We start from the raw sequence: 21,914 nt of genomic DNA, 5'->3' as shown, positions 1-21,914 counted from the left end.
CTTTAAAAAATAAAGGTCTGGCTTTCAATAGCCACAGTTATCCAATCACTATGTATTACATTCAGAAGTACAACTCGCAACATACACTAATTATCAGCTAGTGGTTTGGCACGCTTTTTGCAGCACGGCTTTATTCAGAAGGGGTGGCTTCTGCTACACATACACCAACTGGGAATAACACAGACCATCTCCAGAAAACATTTGCGAATAGATTCTCACTGTTTGGACTCTATAGCTGGGAACGAAAGACTTTTTTAAGTTGCAAAAAGATGGTATCTCAAATAATCATGATTGGCATGAAGATGACTTCATTTGGAATGACGACAAGCCAGTAGCAGGGAAATTGGTGGCACTGATGGCACGAGACAACGATAAGTCAAATGAAAGCAATGATCAGGTTTACTGTGTGTAGGCCCACTGCTTAACTGACAGACAAAAATGACTGCCATTACGTTCTTTTGTATTAATACTGCATAACATGATACCCTTATCCCTTTTCTCTACAGGGTCAAGTATGAAGCAAGGCGAATCTCTGTAGCAAATTTTTACAACCGCATGCCCTTCCTGACGTCAACCTCATCAGAGGAGTTAATGAGATGACACGAATGATGTAATATAAGAGTAACTTAAACTCACTATATCTACTTTATATGTAGGCCTAAGTCATGTGTTCACTGTTTATTCTTTTTAACTTTAGAAATATTGCCTTCCAACAAAAATAGCCAGTAAAACTCAGAATACATTCGTAGGTTTGTTAAATAATAGTCGAATGTTAACACGTACAATTTATAGCTCTTTATAGCCTAGAAGTCATGCGTTCACTAAAAAATTTGAGGTTATCACATATTGGACCAACACCCCCTACTTTTTTTTTTGCTGTAAATGTGAAAAGAAAAATGGGTCTAATATGCGAGTAAATAGAGATGAGACTTACACCTGGAAGTTCATGTTTTTCATCTTTAACTTTTTCGTAGCTTACAAATTCTTCTTTCACCAGAATGAATTTCCTACCATTCTTATCCTATCTCTACCATACACACTCCAATTTCTGTCAGAAAATTTCTGCATCCCTTATGGTTATAGGAGAGTACATCCATTATTCAATTTTTTTTGTAAATATGTTCCAAAATTTCCAGATCATCTCGCATTTTGCAGGGGGTAGATAGCACGACACTTTCATTAAAGAAAAGGAAATAGAAGAAAAGGAAGTCATAAATTAGCAAACTGTTCTTGCACAAATGTACATAAGAAGAGCTCAAAATTACTATTCACTCACACTTCATAAAATAAATAAATCCAAACTAAAACCACAGTCTTACATCAAAAACCATCGATGGTGCAGGGGATGAGGTACAGGAAGGTGGTTGCCAGATGGTTTGACTCTCAGAAAGCAGGCTTGTAATTCCTTGAATTTTCAGCTGGTGTTCCTAAAAATGATAAAGTTTGTATTAGCATATTGTTGGAAGATAACAATGGACTGGAAGGAAAGCTAAGTAACTTTTAGGCCACATGAAGATGAATACATTTTGACATGAAATTAAGACAAACTCTTCCTACATCAATCATTTATCAACTTAACTTCACTAGTTTCTCGCTAGAAAAATCGGTGCACAGTAAATGTACAATAGAAACTTGATTATCCATCAGGGGTCAGGATTGTGGCTAAGATGGATGTAAGAAAGTCAAGAAAATCAAGTAAGAAAACAATCTGCAGACATTTTTTCAATTGTTATATCCAACTGATACTATGACAAAACTTTAGGCAGCCTAAACTTGTTCATATCAACAGCTTTTGCAATTATTATTGGTCTCGAAAGGAAAATTAACTTAGTTACTGGTTTGAACAACCACTGATAATATACAAATGGACAAATGGCAAGTTTCACCGTTTTGTACAGTTGATGGCTTGCGTTCTTGAATTTTGTCTACATCACTTCTGACAGCAAAGGCTGCCATTCTCTTGATACTAGAGCACTTTCATCTCCTTTTAGTTTACTAATTTCAATTTCCTGGGATAATCTCAACACAACTATTTATGTTTTTCAGCCATTTTAGCAGTTCAAGCCAAACTGGGAACAGCACAATTTAAAAAAAAAAAAATGAAAAAAACCCATCAAAGTTGAGGTTATACTACAAAAAGTCACTAGTCATAAACATTGACCGAAGACTGCGCTGCACCTGACACATTGCTGGGTGGAGGAAAGGGAGTGATGTGGGTCTAACAATGTGACAGTGAAGAGAAACCAACAGTTAAAAAGGCAACGGATAACCAAGGTTTTATTGTACGTTAAATACTTAGCACCTTCTATTAAGTTTTACATATATATTTGTCTCTAATTAAGAAGAACCACATGAAGAATACTTCATTAATAATATAAGTTACAACATTTCAACATACTGGAAGATTGGACACAAGTTTTAACATAAATGGTTTTACACTTCTCAATAATATTAATCAATCCATATGTTATTTGACAGAACTTGATAATGTTCAAGTAAAAAACATGTCATTCTATTAAGTTTTTTCAGGAATAATCTGTTATATGGTTTCTATATCATGTATTTATTCATAAATTAGTTTTGACAGACATAAGAACTTAAAGAGTTGTAAATTAACACTCAAAATTGAAAAGAAATGTCTTCCATTGTTTGATTTCTGTACAAAATGAAGTACTTCTTAGAATGGGTTGTAAAATGTTTTATCACCATTTCTTAGTTTTCATATCTAGCTCAATTTTGAGTAGAATTTCTAACATGCAGTTACCTCTCTGAAAAGTATTTATGCTGTATAATATATACAGCTCTCACAGCACATTCTTGTCTTTGTACTGAGGGAAGGCTCAGAAAAATACTAACATTTATGCTAACAAATGGGTAGGAATAAGGCAAACCTTTCCTCATGTCATTTAGACTGTTTGAGCATCAATCTTCAGGTTCTCTTTTACTCTACCAGATGGCAGGGAAATGCATTTCTGTAGGATTATCCATGACTGAGTTTAAATTAATTTTGTTTAGTAAACCCCAAATGCACCACCACAGATTTCAATATGTAGTGCCGAATATACTTCTGTTTCACACAGACTACCTCCGATCTTGGCATCTGGAGGCAGACACTCTACCACTGATCTGTAGAAGGAGGTAGGTGAAGAACAAATAAAGTATATTGCTCACTTTTTCAGCACATGTTGAAAGACAATGTTAAAAAGAGAGAGGTTTCACCTATTCAATACAGTGATAAACCGTTGTACAAACTTATGTAACAACATGTTTCATTTGGTTTGGGACCGGTTTCGACACATATTTATGGCATCCTCAACCGACAGAAAAACACAGCAAGAAGTATACAATTACCAACACATTAAAGGATAACTGTAACACATATAACACTTTCATGAAGAAGTGAACAATACACTCTTGCTGTGAGAGTTAAAAGAACTGAAGGATACAAGTGAAATGTAACACTTTTCCATGAAGATAATTTTTTGTAGAGATCATAAGCAGTGTGATGTTCTTGAGCACTCTTGCTGCAAGCTTTGAAGTCAGTATATTACATCGTGAGGTTAGAAAGGATCTTGAAGGAAGCAGCATAATTTACAATTGTTGCTAGGTAACGAATAACATGATTTTGTTTTTGGTACTTCTAAAGGTGGATAGTGATACATATATAAAAACTCCTAGAGTATATTGTAGGATACGAACTTATCATTATCAGTATTGATATGGATTTATGAGATCTATAGAAAAGGGAAAATAAGTTAGAAATAAAAAATAAAAACAGGGAAAATTGGTAAGATAAGTAATACTATGAGGCTCACCTTGTTTAGCTTGCCATGAAGTATACGAGGAAGTAAGAACAGAAATGGAGCACAGGTAGAGGATAGGAGGTGGGGGTAAGGGGAGTTGTCTAAGGTGGATCAGGGGGGTGTCGTGGTAGGGGCAAGTAGCATGAGAATGTGTTGTGTATAACATGGAAAATCGACTGCCTACTTGTCAACTTGAAGCTTTTGAAAATTAAGATATGGAAGTCAAAAAGGATGTTCAGTTTTTCAGACAAGTAATTAAGGTTTTGGTTAGGATTAAAAATTCATCAAGCTGTATTAAACAACTTTCAGTGATATCAAGAAGAGGGTCTTTGTTCAGGGTACTGATAATTTCAATACCTTGGTCTAACATAGTGAAATGATGTTTCTTGTCCTGCATGTGTTGCCCCATTGCTGAAAATTTATTGTATTTTATCGCGTTAACGTGTTCTGAATATCTAATTTTGAAACTGCATCCTGTTTGTCCAATGTAACAAGAATTACAGGTATTGCATTTAAAATGGTATACGCCTGATCTTGAAAATATATTAGTTCAGTTTAACGAATTGGAGTTATAAATCACTTCCATATTTCTAATGTTAGTCCGAAAGGAAATTTTGGAGTTGTTTTTTGAAAATATTGGCAATGCTGTAGACGTCTTCATTGAAGGTGAAGGAAGAGTAAGCTGCTGGTTTAGGTTTGTCATTTAATAGTGTTGTATTTGTTCGATGTTTATATTTATGGATTATTTGTTCAATAAAAAATCTGCTGTAACCATTATTATTTTTTTTGCTAGTGGCTTTACGTCGCACCGACACAGATAGGTCTTACAGCGACGATGGAAAAGGAAAGGTCTAGAAGTTGGAAGGGAGCAGCTGTGACCTTAATTAAGGTACAGCCCCAGCATTTGCCTGGTGTGAAAATGGGAAACCACCATCTTCAAGGCTGCCGACAGTGGGATTTGAACCCACTCTCCCGTATGCAAGCTCACAGCCGCGCACCTCTAACCGCATGGCCAACTTGCCCGGTACCATTAAATTTAGTGATGGAACGGATGCTGTTAAGTTCTTTATTTAAATTATCTTTAGATAAAGGTATTTTGAAAGCGCGGTTAACCATACTGTTGTAAGTGGCACACTTATGTGATCGTGGGTGTGAGGAATCTTGTCTTATGATAGCAGCTGTTTGTGTGGGTTTCCTGTAAATCAAATAAGGTAGTCTGCTAATTGTTATATCTAGAAAATTGATTGATCTGTTGAATTCAGTTTCAAGGGTGAATTTAATATGAGGATCAATCTTGTTGAGATTATTTAGAGTGGAGGATGCATTAATAATCCTTATCATCTAGAATTACCAATGCGTCATCCATGTATCTTGCCCAAAATAGTATATTCTTGAAATTATCATTGTTATCGATTAAAGTGTGTTCCAAAAAATCTAAGTATATCTCTGCCAAGATCCCCGACGCCGGTGATCCCATTGCCAACCCATCTTGTTGGTATATTATATTGTTGAATGTGAAAACATTGTTATTGACTACCAATTCTAAGACAGTGATGAAATCAAGAATCTCAAATTTACTCAGGTGACTATATGTATTCAAGTTTCTTTCAATAATGGGAAATAATTTTTTGGTATTAATGCTAGGGTACATGTTGACAATATCAAAAGAATGTAAAGAATGGTGTGGTTGAATTTCAAAGTTGATCTGTTTTTCAATTAGATCCATAGTGTTTTTAATAGATTTTTTTGAAAAAAACTTATAATTATTCTTTAGAAATTTTTCAATGAATTAGGCTAATTTGTATAGCGGGCTGGGTCTGTAATTAATAATCGGGGGATGGGGACACCAGCATTGTGGATCTTAGGGAAAGCTTTTGCAATTGGCAGACTCGGATTTATATTCAATAACTTTGTTTTCTCGTGACTGGTAAATAGGAAAGAGGTGTTCTTTTATGTTTATTTAAGATGACGCTGAATTTGTTGAGTTGGGTCTTTCTTAATTATTGAAAAAGAATTATTGCAGAAAAAGTTTTTGGTTTTTTTCGATGTATTCAATTTTATCCACAACAGCGGTCTTGTTACCTTTATCACCTTTTGTAATGATGAGATTATTATCTTCAATTTTCTTTTTAAGTTTGAAACAGAGTTCTCTTTCAGGGAGTAGCTCTATTAGTAGGTTTTACATTTGTAATAGAGGTGTGAATCAAAGTTCAATGGGTGATATGAATAAAAATTAGATGTAACTCAGAGACAAGTCTGGAAGGAGGATTGAGACGGAAGTCACTTGCGAGACAGAACTCGTCATGTATATGAATAAAGTTTGTTGCTCGCTAACGAGACTTGTCTCCTTCTGCTTGAGATGAGTCTCACACACTGGCTCTGGTATCTGTCAGCCGAAGAGTGAATTAAAATTGGAGAGCTACAAAGAATGGTTTTGTTGGAACAGGTGAAAGTGTTAGATTTACAAGCGAAAAGGATTGAAAAGCGACAGTGGGTTCTCGAAAAAAACAGAAGAACTCATTTCAGTGCAAAAACAGGTTTTGCAACTGCAAATGGAAAATCTTTTACATGAAAGGGAGAAAAGAGCAGAACAAACAAGTACAACGGAAATGCCCACCAATATTTTTTTCATTTAGAATAGTTCTTGACAGCTTTTTCTTCTTCTTCAGTTGTGTTTCACTTGGGAGCCTATTCTGCAAACTATACCTTTCGTATTAATCAATATTCAATAATCACTATAGTTATTATTTCAATTCTTCCTAGGCCTACATAAACGTAGTGGCTTGTACACTTGGCATACTTGCACCCCAGCTTGGGAACAACTGATTTAAGGTTTCTTTTCTTTTAAGTTTCCTTCAAGATATTGTGTAAGAAGTTACATTGTATTTACCATCACAGTTAGGATCCACATTCAAATGCATAATTTTTCACGGACATTGAAAGTCACTCAAACACTTCTTAAACACGCTTTGTACTTCATTCTTCACGAATATGAAAAGTTTATAGATCATACCTGTGCATAGCTAGGGGTGTTTCTGCATATAATGTACTTTTTCTACAATTTGTTTTATGTCGCACCGACACAGATAGGTCTTATGGCGACAATGTGATAGGTTTAGGAGTGGGATGGAAGCGACCGTGGCCTTAATTAAGGTACAGTCCCAGCATTTTCCTGGTGTGAAAATGGGAAACCACGGAAAACGATATTCAGGGTTGCCGACAGTGGGGCTTGAACCCACTACCTCCTGGATGTAAGCTCACAGCCGCGCCCCCTAACCGCACGGCCAACTCACCCGGTATATAATATACAACCAAAACCTATACACTGTTGCATAAACTGTCTAAATTTCAAATTTTCAAAACATAGAAACAATACAAAATGCTATCAATATTCATAAATGAATATAACTAACAAGGGAGTTGTTTGATTTGGACTGAACAAATTGCAATGAAACTTAGTAACATGATGAGCTAAGACATCCAGAACTCAATGGTGATAACCATTCTGCCTTGAAATAATATTTTTGTACCGGTATTTACTGACAGTAAATTTTTGCTCCAGTTTTAAAACGAACGTGGTGTGTAGATGGCAGCGATTTCAATGAAACATGGTAGGATGATTAATTAAGACATCAGAACATCGCTGCACAATTGATGTTTTATATAGGTTACCCACAGTGTGATAAAATGAATGACTCAACAAGAATCCGAAAGTTTAAGGCCATTTATAGCATGCAAGTTTATATACAAATGACGAGGGTTTCATAATATATATTTTAGCTTCAATTGTAAACGACAAAGAAGTATTAAAAGCCTAATATTTTGAAATATTCATATACTGTGCATGTTAATAAAATGGGTTTGACGAGCAAGACATTCTGTTCATGTTGTCAAAATCTAATTTTCATTCTAAAGCACACTGTTTAATGTAACTTTAAAATAGAACTATCAGTGCATTTCTACAGTGCATACGCGAGGTCAGTACAGCTGCAAACCACCCAGCTGTTCTTTAGCAATTAATTATAACAATGTCGTTGATTTTATGACAAAGTGAATATCAGCAATAAATTTAAGACAGGTGGATTGACAATTCATCAAAGTTTCATCAAAATCTGTCTTATCCAAACCAAATGCTTCCCATGTAGTATTCGGCGCAAATGAGATTTTGGTGCGATGGTTGAGAAAAAGCAGCACTCATAGAAGCAGCAAATCAATGACCGAATGTCATTATGCAAATCTGTTAAATGTTGTGAAACCAGTTACAACATATTTATCTCAAGAGCACGAGCCACCGGTTGAAACTTTTAAATACACTTAGAAACAGTGCAATCGAAAAAGACATTGGCAGGGAATTTTACGACACTTAATGTAAACATAAATGGGATAGCTTACACCAGGACCAAAGATACTCACACATTCGTTCAATACCATTTGGCCAACATGTGATAGAGAGCGCTAATTTTCAGACTTGAAAAAATATCCTTCCAGATATCAAAATGTGAATAATAATAATAATAATAATCATAGGTAATAATTTCGTGTGGCTATTTCTAGCCTGGTACAGCCCTTGTAAGGCAGACCCTCCAATGAGGATGGGTGTCATCTGCCGTGTTATTGTAGTGGAGGATAGTGTTGTGTGCGAGTTGCAGGAATGTTGAGGATTTAAGGTTAAAATCTCTGACCAGACCGCAAATCGAACCCGGGGGCCTCCTGAACCAAAGAGTAATATGCTGACCATTCAGCTAAGGAGCAGGACAAAGTGAATAATGAAAGCCTTGAATAATTGTAAGTCATATCCTAAACATAGCTATGTTTGTTTCGGCCTTTTCCGTGATTGTGAATTAATTTTATTTATAAAATCTTAGTCGTATATTGTGAATAGAAAAAATGTCAACGTACAGAAAAAATCACAAATGTGGAATAGATGAAGAATAATTAAATTAATTTAATAATTACTAAGAACATTTTCAGAATTGTATGTTGCACGGTTTTGCATATTTCTGGTTTGATTTTGAACATTTTAGACTTTTTGATGTATGTAAATCCTATCACTAATGGCTATTATCGTCATCATCTTTATCAGTGTTGTTATATTAATGTCTCGTGTATTGGCTCCAGAAAATGTTGTGCTAACCATTCCACATTTTCCTTCCGGAAACGGTAGAGATCTTTATAATCATGTTCGAGAGAATCTCTTCGTGCTTTATAAAAACTTTTTCTCCGTTGTAAAACCATCATAAACTCCGCCATCACGTTTTCAGCCTGATTTTATTGCCTTGAGTCACCTTCTGGGCAGTCTCAAGAAATTCTGAGATCAGTCTCTATTCAGAGAGATTAAGCTACAGTTTATTCATATACATTTGGAGATGTGTCTCCGAGAGAATCCACTATTGAGCTGTGTCTTTATTCATATACATTTGAGACATGTCTTAATATTTATGAGACAAGAGATATGTCTCCGGTTTATTCATATCACCCAATACAGACCAATTATGAAGTTTTTAACTTTAAACAACGTATTGAAAGAACTGGGTTTTTCATTTCTTCAATGCGGTTGATTATCACAATATGGACTTTGTTCTGCAGTAGAATGTCTAGTTCAGTTTTACATTTTGATCCCTGAAGACTTTTTCTGTTGCTATTCTTTAAAAAGAATACTTTCACAAGGCATGACATATAAAAATTTTAGTCACATCATAAATTCCTGTTTTATTTTGGACAACAGGTTTCATGGATGTATTCTCCATTTCAGTGCAAGTGCGAAATTTACGATTCTTAAATCGTCCAAAATGATCAAAATCTCAAAGACACGCTATAGATACCTGAAGTGCGCATGTATGAAGATTCAGGAATTCATTTGTATGGTTGTATGTCCTTTTTTTAATTCGCTGCCCCCTTCTCAAATCCAGGCCTGGTGGATGGCTTCATCCAAGCTGAGTACTCTCGTTATGATTCCATATTTCCACTGAGACAAGCTTACTCATTAGTTTAGGGGTTTCTTCTAAACCTGTGGCTGCTGGGCTGAGAACACTGGTGTGGATGTTAGATGAGTCTGGTGCTTGTGGCAGTGATTGGCTGTATCCATGGCGTATGCAACTAAGGTCCTTGTGTTTCTGTGATGTGTATCATGCTCACAGCCTGGTATGCCCTTATTCCAGTAGAATATTTTCTTCCCTGGAATACTGTCGGGGCAGTATGCTCCTTTAGGCAAAATTTCCTTGCAAACATTTCTTAAAACTATATTCTTTTGCAAATATCTTTGGTTTGCAACATTCAGGATGTGAATTGTTTTCCCCTTTAGATTGTTACTGCTGCTTTAGCTGCACTTACCTTGCCATTATGTTATTCACCAGGTTGCACTTATGTTTATAATCACATTCCTGTAAAGATTAGTATTATGTTCTTGTTAATGTGTCTACACAATTTACAGAGGGTGATCAGCTTTATCTTATACATAACCATGCTTTGTTTAGGCTTTGTCTGTCACCGTGAATTAATTCTTTATAAATAAATAAATCTGCTACCAGTGTATCACAACGCTTTTCAGAGTCACGGCTCCATTGTCATGTGGCGAAATGAGGACAATGCGAAACCGCAGTTGTACGTTTCAGAGAAGTTCTTACAATCCAGTTCATATCAAAAAAGGAATAGAAAAACCTTTTGCAAGGATTGAATTGGAAATGCCATTGTGCTGGTGATTACAAAACTTTTCTAAAAGAACTTTTCCTCTAAAGATGTAACAGTTCTGAAACCAGAAAAAGAAAAAAGAATAGCCATGTATTCTGGCCTTAATATGTCTTTCTACCTACCTTTTCAATACCTGCAAATACGCAGTCAGATGGGAGAAAAGAATGTCTAACAACAGGGGAAATACAGTACATGCAATGCCTTTCACAGAGCGGGAGCTTTGTGAAGGAATTAAAGCTTATTATGCCAATCATGGTGGTATTTGTCTATTGTTCTCATGTGTGTGAATTTAAGTTTTTTTCATCAACAGGATTTGAATGTTTGTACTTGGAACAATTGGGAACATCCTCGCTATTTTGATTGACGTTGTTTGACAACCGATTTATTTTATTGTGTTTGTTCTGTCCTTGTCCTTTTTTAAAGCTTTTTCTTGAATATTCTTACGGCTGATGATGTCTACAAGTTAGACGAAACATGTCCCGCATTATTTAATAATGTTGTTTAAATAAATAAACAATAAACTTATGGTACTGTAAAGGTGGAATATTGAAACTTAACCTTAAAGCATCCGACACATGTCGAAACACACTCATAATTTTAAGGATGTGGAGATTTAAAAGTCATAGACTGCTGAACTTACTTCATTGGACCTCTTTTCTTTATTCAGTCATAGATACAATCATTATCTTTTGTTTGAGGACTTTGTGAACCACCAATCACTACCATTAGACTATATCTGTATAACATGCATTCTGATCCAGCACCAGTCAATACAGAAGTTAGTTACAAAACTGTGCTGAAAATATGAGGGCTTAACTGATCCACTCCCTAGTTGAGTCATTTTTATTTTCAGCCCACTTACATGCACATGTGGCAAAAATTGCTTTTAAACTTATTAATTGTTTAAGAACACACAAAACATTTTATTTATACACTTATGCTCAAATCCTACTGAATTTTATAGTTTTTCAGTGTGTGAAACTTCTTGAAAAAAAAAAAAAAAAAAAACCAGGGATCAAAGCTGGATTATATGAACAAGATTCACAAAAGTAAGTGGTTTCACACCGCATTCCTCTGATTTTCCTAAAACAATATGCTGCACAGTCCTTATACTCCCCTACCACGGAAGATAAACCACTTACACAGAGATCCTGGTGCTTAGTACTGTATCCTCAATGATGCCAGCAGGAATACAAGTACTTCTATCCTTTCGCAACAGACACGATCTACGAAGGGATTAAATATACAGTGCAACATATTTCTTTTCTGGTTTTATTGAGGATTTAAATACACCATGTTATTCCTCAATCATTTTGCTACAATACCCTATTTTTCAACATAACCTTCCTTCAATGCTACGTCCTTATGCCACAGTAATGTGAGAGCCTCTATGCCTGCATGGTACCACTCGACTGGTCAATGTCAGAGCCGTGTGCTGCAATGATAACTTCCCCATCATCCACGAAGTGCTTTCCGTAGAGTGCATCCTTCATTGGGCCAAATAGATGGAAATCAGAAAGCACGAGATCCAGGCTGTAGGGTGGATGAGGAAGAACAGTCCACTGAAGTTTTCAGAGTGCCTGTCAGGTGTGCAGAATTGTGCGAGGTCTTGCATTGTTGGGGAAAAGTTTGTTTACATTTTTGTGGCTACAAACACACTGAAGTTGTTTCTTCAATTTCCTAAGCGTAGCACAATACACTTCAGAGTTGATCGTTTCACCACAATGGAGGATATCGGTCAGAACAACCCCTTCAGAGTCCCACCAGACCGTAGCCATGACTTTACCAGCTGAGCGTATGGTTTTGGACTTTTTCTTCATAGGAGAGTTTGTATGGAGCCACTCCATGGATTTCTGTTTTGTTTCCAGTTCGAAGTGATGAATCCATGTTTCACTGCCTGCGACAATGTTTGACAAGAAATTGTCACCTTCAGCCTCATAAGGAGCAAGCACTTCTGCACAGATGTTTCTTCTTTGCTCTCTATGGTCTTCCTAATGGGTGTCAAGGAATCCCAGCGGAAACAAAGCTTTGAATACTGGTGGATAATTGTGCCAGCACTATCAACAGAGACGTAAAATTCAGCAGCAAGGTGTTTGACTGTGATCCATCGATCACTTCGAATAAAGGTGTCCGAGTGTTCCAAATTTGCAGGTGTCACAGCTGTGTGCAGCTGGCTGTCACGTGGGAGATCAGACAGGTTTGCTCGACCCTGTTGTGATGATGAAACATGCCTTGCCCAACGACTCACCATGTTTGTCCACCGCCAAATCACCGTAGACATTCTGCAAGTGCCTATGAATATCTGTGATGCCCTGGTTTTCCGCCAAAAGAAACACAATAACTTCTCTCTGTACAGTATGCACCTCCATTACAGACGCCATTTTGAAGGCTAGTTATAACGCTGCCACCTATCGGAAATTAATAAAACTCTATGAGACAAAGAGGGAATATTCAAAGATGTTCCAAACAAAATTCCAATTTTTAAAAACCGATATTGGCCGAGAAATAAAATGTGGCATTATATATTGAATGCCCCTCGTACTTGCCGAGACCATGATAGCTGGATTGGTGTGTAGCGACAGTTGGGTTGCACTCTAAGCAATATCTACCTGTACTCTGAGAAAGATTACCCACAGAAGTTCCGAGCGATCAGAACACGAGCAGTTACCACTGTGGATAAGCACACCAAAATGCCTCAACATTCAAATTTTCAAGCGATCAAAAATCCCTTTGATTTTTGAAGTAGAGAGCGAGAATCGAGCATACCTCGACATTCATGTGGAAACGGTTAACCTTTCTGACTCATTTGGTGTTTGAGCATCATATATTTGCCACATTTTCAACAGAAAGGTAAGGTGGTGTTTTTTCTTTTCAGAGGAAATAATACATTTGTATGAAACAAGGAATTAGTGACAATTATTAAGGGAAAATGATGCTAACACATTCATTCAATAGTTATTAAAAGCTTACTGAACACTTTATTTACACTTTTATACAACAGGCCTCGCTAATTCTTTTGGTGTTTTGAGAATAATGTCTTGTAACCTACAGTATACATATTCCTCTCCGGATTTTAAATTATTCCAAACAACAAAACTAATGCATTAAACTGCCGAATTTCACAAGATTTGGTTTCTTTCCAAAAACATGCAGAGATTTATGAACAAGTATATGAAAGCACATTTTAACATAGGAATTGGTTTCGATCACAAGCAAACTTACAGCATCATTCATTAGAAGTTGTTTGAAACACTCGCACTCATTTCTGATAACAATCCAACCCTTACACTACAATTTCCATTAAATGGTATTGTATTAAATCATGCAGTATTTCCAGGCTAACATTTTTCCCATATAAATGTATGTTCTATATCTCCTACCATCACCACTGCTTTCAACGTAATATCTTCACTTTCACTAGAAATAACAATGAGGTCATCATTTGAAGAATCATTTGAATCACTGTCTCTACTATCAGAAACACTAGTATCACTTTGGAGATTCATCTTCAATGCAGTCTCTTATTTTGTCTTCAGACAAACATCTCTTCTGTTTTGCACTAGCCATTTCTATTTACCTCATCATCTAGTCACAGTCTGTATGTAAAGGAGAGAAGACGAGGTATATTTTAGGCCAAACTTCATGAATGCAACTGGAAACCCTTCTGCCATCTGTTGAGAATGTTGGAAAACGAAATGAACACTGCAGCTAAACCAGAATTTTTCAGGTGGTCACGTTATAATACCAATATAAATGGTATACAAATTAAATAGTGTTTATTAATTAAACATTTAAGAGGACTAGTTTCCACCTATTTGAAGGTCATCTTCAACCATTTTTTTTTTACAATAGGGTACGAGGATGGATGAAGCTGTACGCATAAACCGGCTTCGGTGGTGGGGTCATGCGAGGCGAATGGAGGATAGGTTACCTAGGAGAATAATGGACTCTGTTATGGAGGGTAAGAGAAGTAGAGGGAGACAAAGATGACGATGGTTAGACTCTGTTTCTAACGATTTAAAGATAAGAGGTATAGAACTAAATGAGGCCACAACACTAGTTGCAAATCGAGGATTGTGGCGACGTTTAGTAAATTCTCAGAGGCTTGCAGACTGAACGCTGAAAGGCATAACAGTCTATAATGATCATGTATGTATGTATGTATGTATGTATGTATGTATGTATGTATGTATGTATGTATGTATGTATGTATGGTACGCGGTAAACCAGTTGTCAACTGCCAAATTATGTCCACTTCCAGACACAGGGATGCACATACTCTCTACATCAGCAAGTCTGAAACTCACATCTTGATACGGGCCTTCAAGTTGCTTATCACAGTAAATTTCTTGTATTTATCTGGTTTCATGGGAATGTACATTCTAAAATTGCACCGTCCCCGGAAAGACCAAAACATCTCATCTAATGTCATGAATTCCCCAAGGTAGTAGGCTTCCTTACAGTTTTCACTGAATGTTTCCATCATTTCTCTTACAGCTGCCAATATATATCACCTCCTCTTCTCTGCTGCCTGGTCCCCACATCATCAGAGCGAATACATTTCAGAAGAAATCTGAAACATCTGAGAGCCATAGTCACTGGAAAGCACTCCGTTCCCAAGCCATCAGTACACCAGAAATCTTGAATATTCATTCTCCCACCATGGAGGAAACCCATACTATACAGAAGTCCTATAATTGCTCTAATTTCTGAAACTGCTGTACGTTTACAGTCACTCGGATCTTCATACTTGGAAGAAATTTCCACAATGAAGATATTCGTGTATACAACAATACTTTCGATCATACCACTGTTGAAAAACAAATTCAAGCATTCTGTAACTTCTTTTGCTCCTTTAGCAGCCCCTATTACCCCGGGCAGCTTATGCACAATATTGTGCCTTCTTGTACGGACATTTGCGGTGGGTCCCATTTTCTTCCATTTTGTAGTTTAATCTCTACCCATGAAATGATTGTTGGATTTAGACTGGTTCATTCCTGAATCATTTCCTTCTACTTCTTCTTCTTGTACACCTGCGTCAGTCTACGAGTCTGTATTATGGTCACTTGTAATAACAAACTCTGGTTCTGCATCAGAATCAGTGATATCGGATATATCACCATCTGATAATGGTCCTCCAATAATGCGGCAACTCGTTCCATATCACGTGGATTGCTGACATCGCAACACTCCTTTTTCTTAGACCTACGAAGAATCGAACTCTTTAGCCCACGTCAACCGATTTTCAGTCTCTCCTCTGTACTAAAAACCCAAGGAACTAAGGTGAAAGACAGCCAGGCTAGCTAATCACTACACCACGGATTCGGACAAGACGCTACAATATAATCACCTTATAAACCAACATTAAATATTTTTTATGTACCCGGTTAAAATTTAAAGACCAAAATACTTATGATTAAAAAAACGAACATGACTTCACGTGTTGGTTCTCACAGGCCCACAGAGCACTATAACTTGCCACAGCTCGCGTACGAATGCAATCACTTCCTCGTTCATATGCAAGAGTACTACACCGGTGAAAACAGGAAGGTAACAGAAGGCAGAAATATGCAGCCCCTGCCGTCTACTGGAAAATATAGGAAATAGCAGCGCATGGGTCTCACGGACCCAATCCATGAACTGGCGGGTTAATTCATATCTTCAAGTGCCTTTCCACTTTCATTTTTTAATGTTTTCTCATCAAGACTGTGAATTCTTAATTGATTCTACGTTCTTGAATAGTACGAAGAATATTTTAAGACTTCTTCTTCTCGTATATTCCTACAGCTAAGTGAACTAATTTCTTACAACAAATGTGTTTTTAGGAAATTCTATAAACAATTTTTCATAGTATCAAACTTATGGGTTTTAAGACCATGTTTAAAACAACTGTGTTTCAAATACTTGCGATATGGCTGAAGATGACATTTAAATAGGTCAAAACTAGTCCCATTAAATATTTAATTAATAAACACTATTTAATTTGTATTGAAAAGGTGGAATAACTCACTTATTATTTTATTTGGTTTAATCGAAGTTCAATACGGACCCATAAAATGAAATTCATTTCTCTAGATGGTCACGTTATAGGCAAGCAAGTGCGATCCGAAAATTTATCAGGCATGCCAATTATGAGGTTAAGGCCTGAATTTATGAACTGTGTTGAGAAAGTCTTACTCCTGCAATAGTGATTTTCTGTTACTTTAAATTTCTCAATAAAATAAATTACCGAGTGTGTCTTTGCCTCGTAAATTTGAGTTTTCTATCTCCCACCATCTCCTGTTTTCCTTAGGCATTTCATCTGACTTGAAATGCTGGGAGGCAACAACTCTAACATGGTTTTCAGGAAGTCTTAACGCTTTGCGAGCAAAACAGAAAATATGGAAAATTAAAACTAATCAAAATAAATCTAATACTAGCTATAAACATGCAAATGATTTACTATGAATATTAGATGTTCTCCATTACAGTGATGTGTAAAAAATCAGTGAATTTTTACAGCAATGTGTTAGCACATAAACATAAACAAGGGTTTAAAAAAAAAAAAAAAAAAGAGCGAGCTTTACAACAGAACAAGTTGAGGTGACCAATCTTTGATTCTGATACATCTTCAAGTTGGCGTTGTTGCCTGTTCTTTCTGTTTGTCTCCCTGAAGTATGCCAAAAGTGTAAGTATAAAAAAATACAGAAAAATACCCTATAGACTTGGTTGCCGTGTCAAAATGTGAGGGTAAATTTCATCCTTGGTTTATATTATATATATCGGAATGGTAGTTGAAGGTCCTGGGTCTAAATTACTCACAGCAGTCCACCATCTGTTTCATTCTCCAAGGCACTTGAGTTGCTCCTGCACTCAGAAGACTCACCAGTTGGATTTACATCTTTTAACTCACTATTATTCATTATTTAAAGGTCTGCCTTGCCTTATGGCACAGCAGTACCGGGACATAGAAGACAAACTGAGTAGGAACGTGCAGGTCTTATGATCAACACAAACAAGACTAAAGAGATGAGAATTAATTTGGATGTCATGACCAGCTTGACAGTAAATGGAAAGGAAACTGAGCGAGTTGAAGTATATTTACAATGGATGGAGGAGCAGAGGAAGATGTTCGAAGCCGTATCCGGAAGGCAAATGGTGCGTTTGTCCAGCTCTAACCCGTGTGGAAGAATAGAAACATCTCAAAGAAGACTAAGCTTTACCTCTTCAACAGCAATGTAAAGTCGATTCTTCTATACGGCTATGAAACATGGAAAGTTACAAAACAGATCAATAACCAGCTGCAGGTGTTCATTAATACATGTCTGCATTGCATAACGAATGTGAGGTGCCCGGAGATAATCTCAAATGAAGATCTTTGGACCATGACCAATCAGTAGCTGATTGACATCCAGATCAAGGAAAGGAAATGGCGCCGAAAGCTGTTGAGAGAGCGGTGGTGGACTGGAACCCTCAAGGCACCAGAAAGCGAGGTGGCCCAAGCAGACCTGGAAGAGGACGACTGAAAAGGAAATTGCAGAGGTTGACAAAACCTGGAGTGAAGTTAACAAAATGGCCAGGAACCATATTGTGTGGAGAAATTTTGCCAAGGCCCTATGCTCCAGAGGGAGCAACAGGAAATAAGTCTAGTACAGGTCCGCCTTGTCAATACAATTCAAAATCTGGTATATTTACTAATACATCAAATACATAACTATATATAAGAACATGTTTCGAGAGTTGATATTGTCTTCTTCAGCTTACAAATTAAAATCACATGTATGTAATAGACCTTATTTAAAAATTATGCCCTAACATTCAAACTGGTTAAAAACAGTACAATAAAACATATTAAAAGGTCAAAGATGAATGTTATTTATGTTATGTCCAATATGATATTGAGCTGGTTAAAAACAATTATCAAATATTGTTGTGGTGTGACCTTCATAAACCAAACGCTCTTCATGGGTCTCAAGTTGTTCTTAATAAAGTGAAACAGTATGGGTCTGCTTATACCATAAACAACTGTCACAACGTATCCAGCGGAAATGAAATTATTCGTGTTTGAAGATCAAGCCTGCCTGGCAACTGTTCAACTTTATTAACCCATTCACTGCCAAACCCGTATATATACGTTATTGAAAGCCGTGGTACAGTGTGTACTTCACCGATCTTTCAAATGTACGCGATATAGTGTCATGCTTTGAGATTCCGTGGAAATGCTCAAGGAAGTTCTGTACGGCAGATATACCACTCCACTTCACGTGTTTTGAAAGCGATCTGGTGATATTTCAGCTTCATTGGAGTGGAACATCTTTCCTGCTTACGTGTAGCCATCATGGCGTCTTGAAGTATACATTCATCTCTTGTTGACGAAGAAATTGAATGTTTCCTCATAAATAGTGATTCTGGAGAGCTACATTTTGATAATGAAGATGGAGAATATTTAAGTGGCGATATTGAACTACAAGAAAGTGCAAGACAAAGTAGTAATGATGAATCTCATGCGTAATTGTCACCCCTTCCTCAGATAAATTATTTTCCCCCAAATGTTAATGATTTTGATAATACCAGTTCTTGGATCAACAATTTTATATTATATTTCAGTAACAGTATCACCGAGCGGAGTAGCCATGCGTATTAACATGCTACGTCTATGGAGCCAAGCTCTGCACTCGGCAGGCGAGTGGGTTCGAACCCCACCGTCAGCTGTCCTGAGGTGTTCTTTTTTTTTGGGGGGGGGGGGAGAGGGGGGTGTTTTCCCTTTTGCACTTCCAAGAAAACACCCGGACAGTTCCTATTCATAAACCACAGCTGACTCCTTCCACTTCCTTACCCAGTTTCGTACACCATCATTCATTTCATATTCATTATCTTCTCAACTGAGATTTGCATTGGGAAGGGCAACCGGCTCTAAAAATATGGTGTAAAATATAATCTCACTTCATCCGCGACCCCGTATTGGGTTGTGGGGCTAAGGGGATGATATGCACTCCATTAATTGTATCAGTAAACATGTATCTGTGAAAGTGCTTCTTCCTTTAAAAAAAACTGGCCCAGAGGGCTCGCCTGCTCATCAAAACTCAGCAGTGAAAAGGTTAAAAACAACAACTTGAGACGTGTGAAGAGCGTTTGGTTTATGAAGGTCACACAGATGTCACACCACAATAATATTTGATAATTGTTTTTAACCAGCTCAATATCAGTACCATAAATGAACTCTTAAGATCTATTACATGCATGTGATTTTAATCTGTAAGCTGAAGCAGACAATATTAATTCTTGAGCTGACGGCTACACTGCCATCTAAATAATAAATTTTTGACTAACTGTCAAATAGTATCTGGATTCTACAAAGTTCCACGCGGAACCAAAAGTGGCAGTACAGTATATCATTGAGTATTTTGTTGGCTAAGAGACGGCAGACGAGCGGTGGGCGATAAAATGTCATATCGAGTCTCCCCCGACATGTGACCGGAACGATTTGTATGGGAAAATTACGGGGGGGAATCGATCTCCGATGCGTGCGGGATTAACACGGTCCTACTGTTAATGAACGTAAGTTTTCGTGGCTCATTGTATTAACATAAAGAAATAAATGAACTGGATTAAAGCCACTACATATATATATAAATAATAAAGCCAAGCTTTCAGCCAAATTGCATTGCCCTTCATCAGGGCATGTGAAGTTTTGCCTCCGACAGTGAGCAAAGAAATTATCTGAAGGAACATGGAAGTCATGCCCGTACTATCCACGGCCTACCCCACTAACTGGACTCAAGGATCGTGGCGCTGTGCTGTGGTGGTTGGGAGGGAAGTTACTGATGCACCGCCCTCTGCCGACAGTTTGAGTGCGTCCCGTTGTGCCATGGTGGTGTTATGCATGTATTTCTGCAGTACAGGTCTCCATGTATTTGATAACTTGTAGCCGTCTTCCCTGTTGATGTTATTTGAGCGCAGCTTTATCTCTATGGCTTCCCTCACAAGATGAGCATAGAAGTCTTTTACAGGCGCGATGACCTTCGCCTGGTCAAAGAGGATTTCATGGTCAGTACTGTAGAAATGTTCTGCTATGGCAGACTGGCTTATAGCGTTCTCCATGGAGGATGAAAGAGCGACATTCTTTACCGATCTGATGTGCTCTTTCACTCTGGTACTAACAAGCCTTTTTGTCATGCCAACATATGAACAACCACAACCACATGGAATTTCATATACGCCCAGTGTTTCAAGATGTGGCTTCTCTTTGACTGGTCGAAACAGGGATTTGAGCTTCCGGTCTGCGGTGAAAACTGGAATTATATTGTACTTCATAAGAATGCGCCCTATTCTGTCAGTTATACCTGCCATGTAAGGAAGGAATACTTTTTTTCTTTTTGCTGTAGTCCTGGTTGGTGTTATTCAAGTTAGGCTCCTTGATCTTCACAGGTGACAACATCCATGAAGAGAAACGGCTATACATCTGGAGACATAACACGAGCTGTGAAGATCAAGGAGCCTAACTTGAATAACACCAACCAGGACTACAGCAAAAAGAAAAAAAGTATTCCTTCCTTACGTGGCAGGTATAACTGACAGAATAGGGCGCATTCTTAAGAAGTACAATATAATTCCAGTTTTCATCGCAGACCGGAAGCTCAAATCCCTGTTTCGACCAGTCAAAGAGAAGCCACATCTTGAAACACTGGGCGTATATGAAATTCCATGTGGTTGTGGTTGTTCATATGTTGGCATGACAAAAAGGCTTGTTAGCACCAGAGTGAAAGAGCGCATCAGATCGGTAAAGAATGTCGCCCTTTCATCCTCCACGGAGAATGCTATAAGCCAGTCTGCCATAGCAGAACATTTCTACAGTACAGATCATGAAATCATCTTTGACCAGGCGAAGGTCATCGCGCCTGTAAAAGACTTCTATGCTCGTCTTGTGAGGGAAGCCATAGAGACAGAGCTGCACCCAAATAACATCTGCCAAAATAACATCAACAGGGAAGACGGCTTCAAGTTATCAAATACATGGAGACCTGTACTGCAGAAATACATGCATAACACCACCATGGCACAACAGGATGCACTCAAACTGTCGACAGAGGGCGGTGCATCAGTAACTTCCCTCCCAACCACCACAGCACAGCACCACGATCCTTGAGTCCAGTTAGTGGGGTAGGCCGTGGATAGTACGGGCATGACTTCCATGTTCCTTCAGATAATTTCTTTGCTCACTGTCGGAGGCAAAACTTCACATGCCCTGATGAAGGCCAATGCAATTTGGCTGAACTTGGCTTTATTATTAATAAATATATATATAGTGGCTTTAATCCAGTTCATTTATTTCTTCATGTTATAACGGTCCTACAGTATTTATAATTTGAAGACATTATAGTCATACTAACGTACAGAATTTACAGCTAATCTTTGCTTCTTTAGTTTTTCCTTTTTACACATGTC

At 37.5% G+C, this 21,914-nt stretch overlaps 1 protein-coding gene across 1 annotated transcript in view; it reads right to left on the bottom strand.

The window, feature by feature from the left end:
- LOC136882437 (zinc finger protein 107) overlaps nucleotides 1–21,914 on the bottom strand; it is a 137,897-nt gene that overhangs the window by 58,799 nt on the left and 57,184 nt on the right. The window contains exon 4 of the mRNA XM_067155082.2: nucleotides 1,320–1,427. Coding sequence (XP_067011183.2) covers nucleotides 1,320–1,427 — 108 coding nt within the window. The remainder of the gene's footprint in view (nucleotides 1–1,319; nucleotides 1,428–21,914) is intronic.

Source organism: Anabrus simplex, chromosome 10 (assembly GCF_040414725.1).
Source record: "Anabrus simplex isolate iqAnaSimp1 chromosome 10, ASM4041472v1, whole genome shotgun sequence".
NCBI classification, from domain to species: domain Eukaryota; kingdom Metazoa; phylum Arthropoda; class Insecta; order Orthoptera; family Tettigoniidae; genus Anabrus; species Anabrus simplex.
This window is presented reverse-complemented; position numbering and strand designations above follow the sequence as displayed.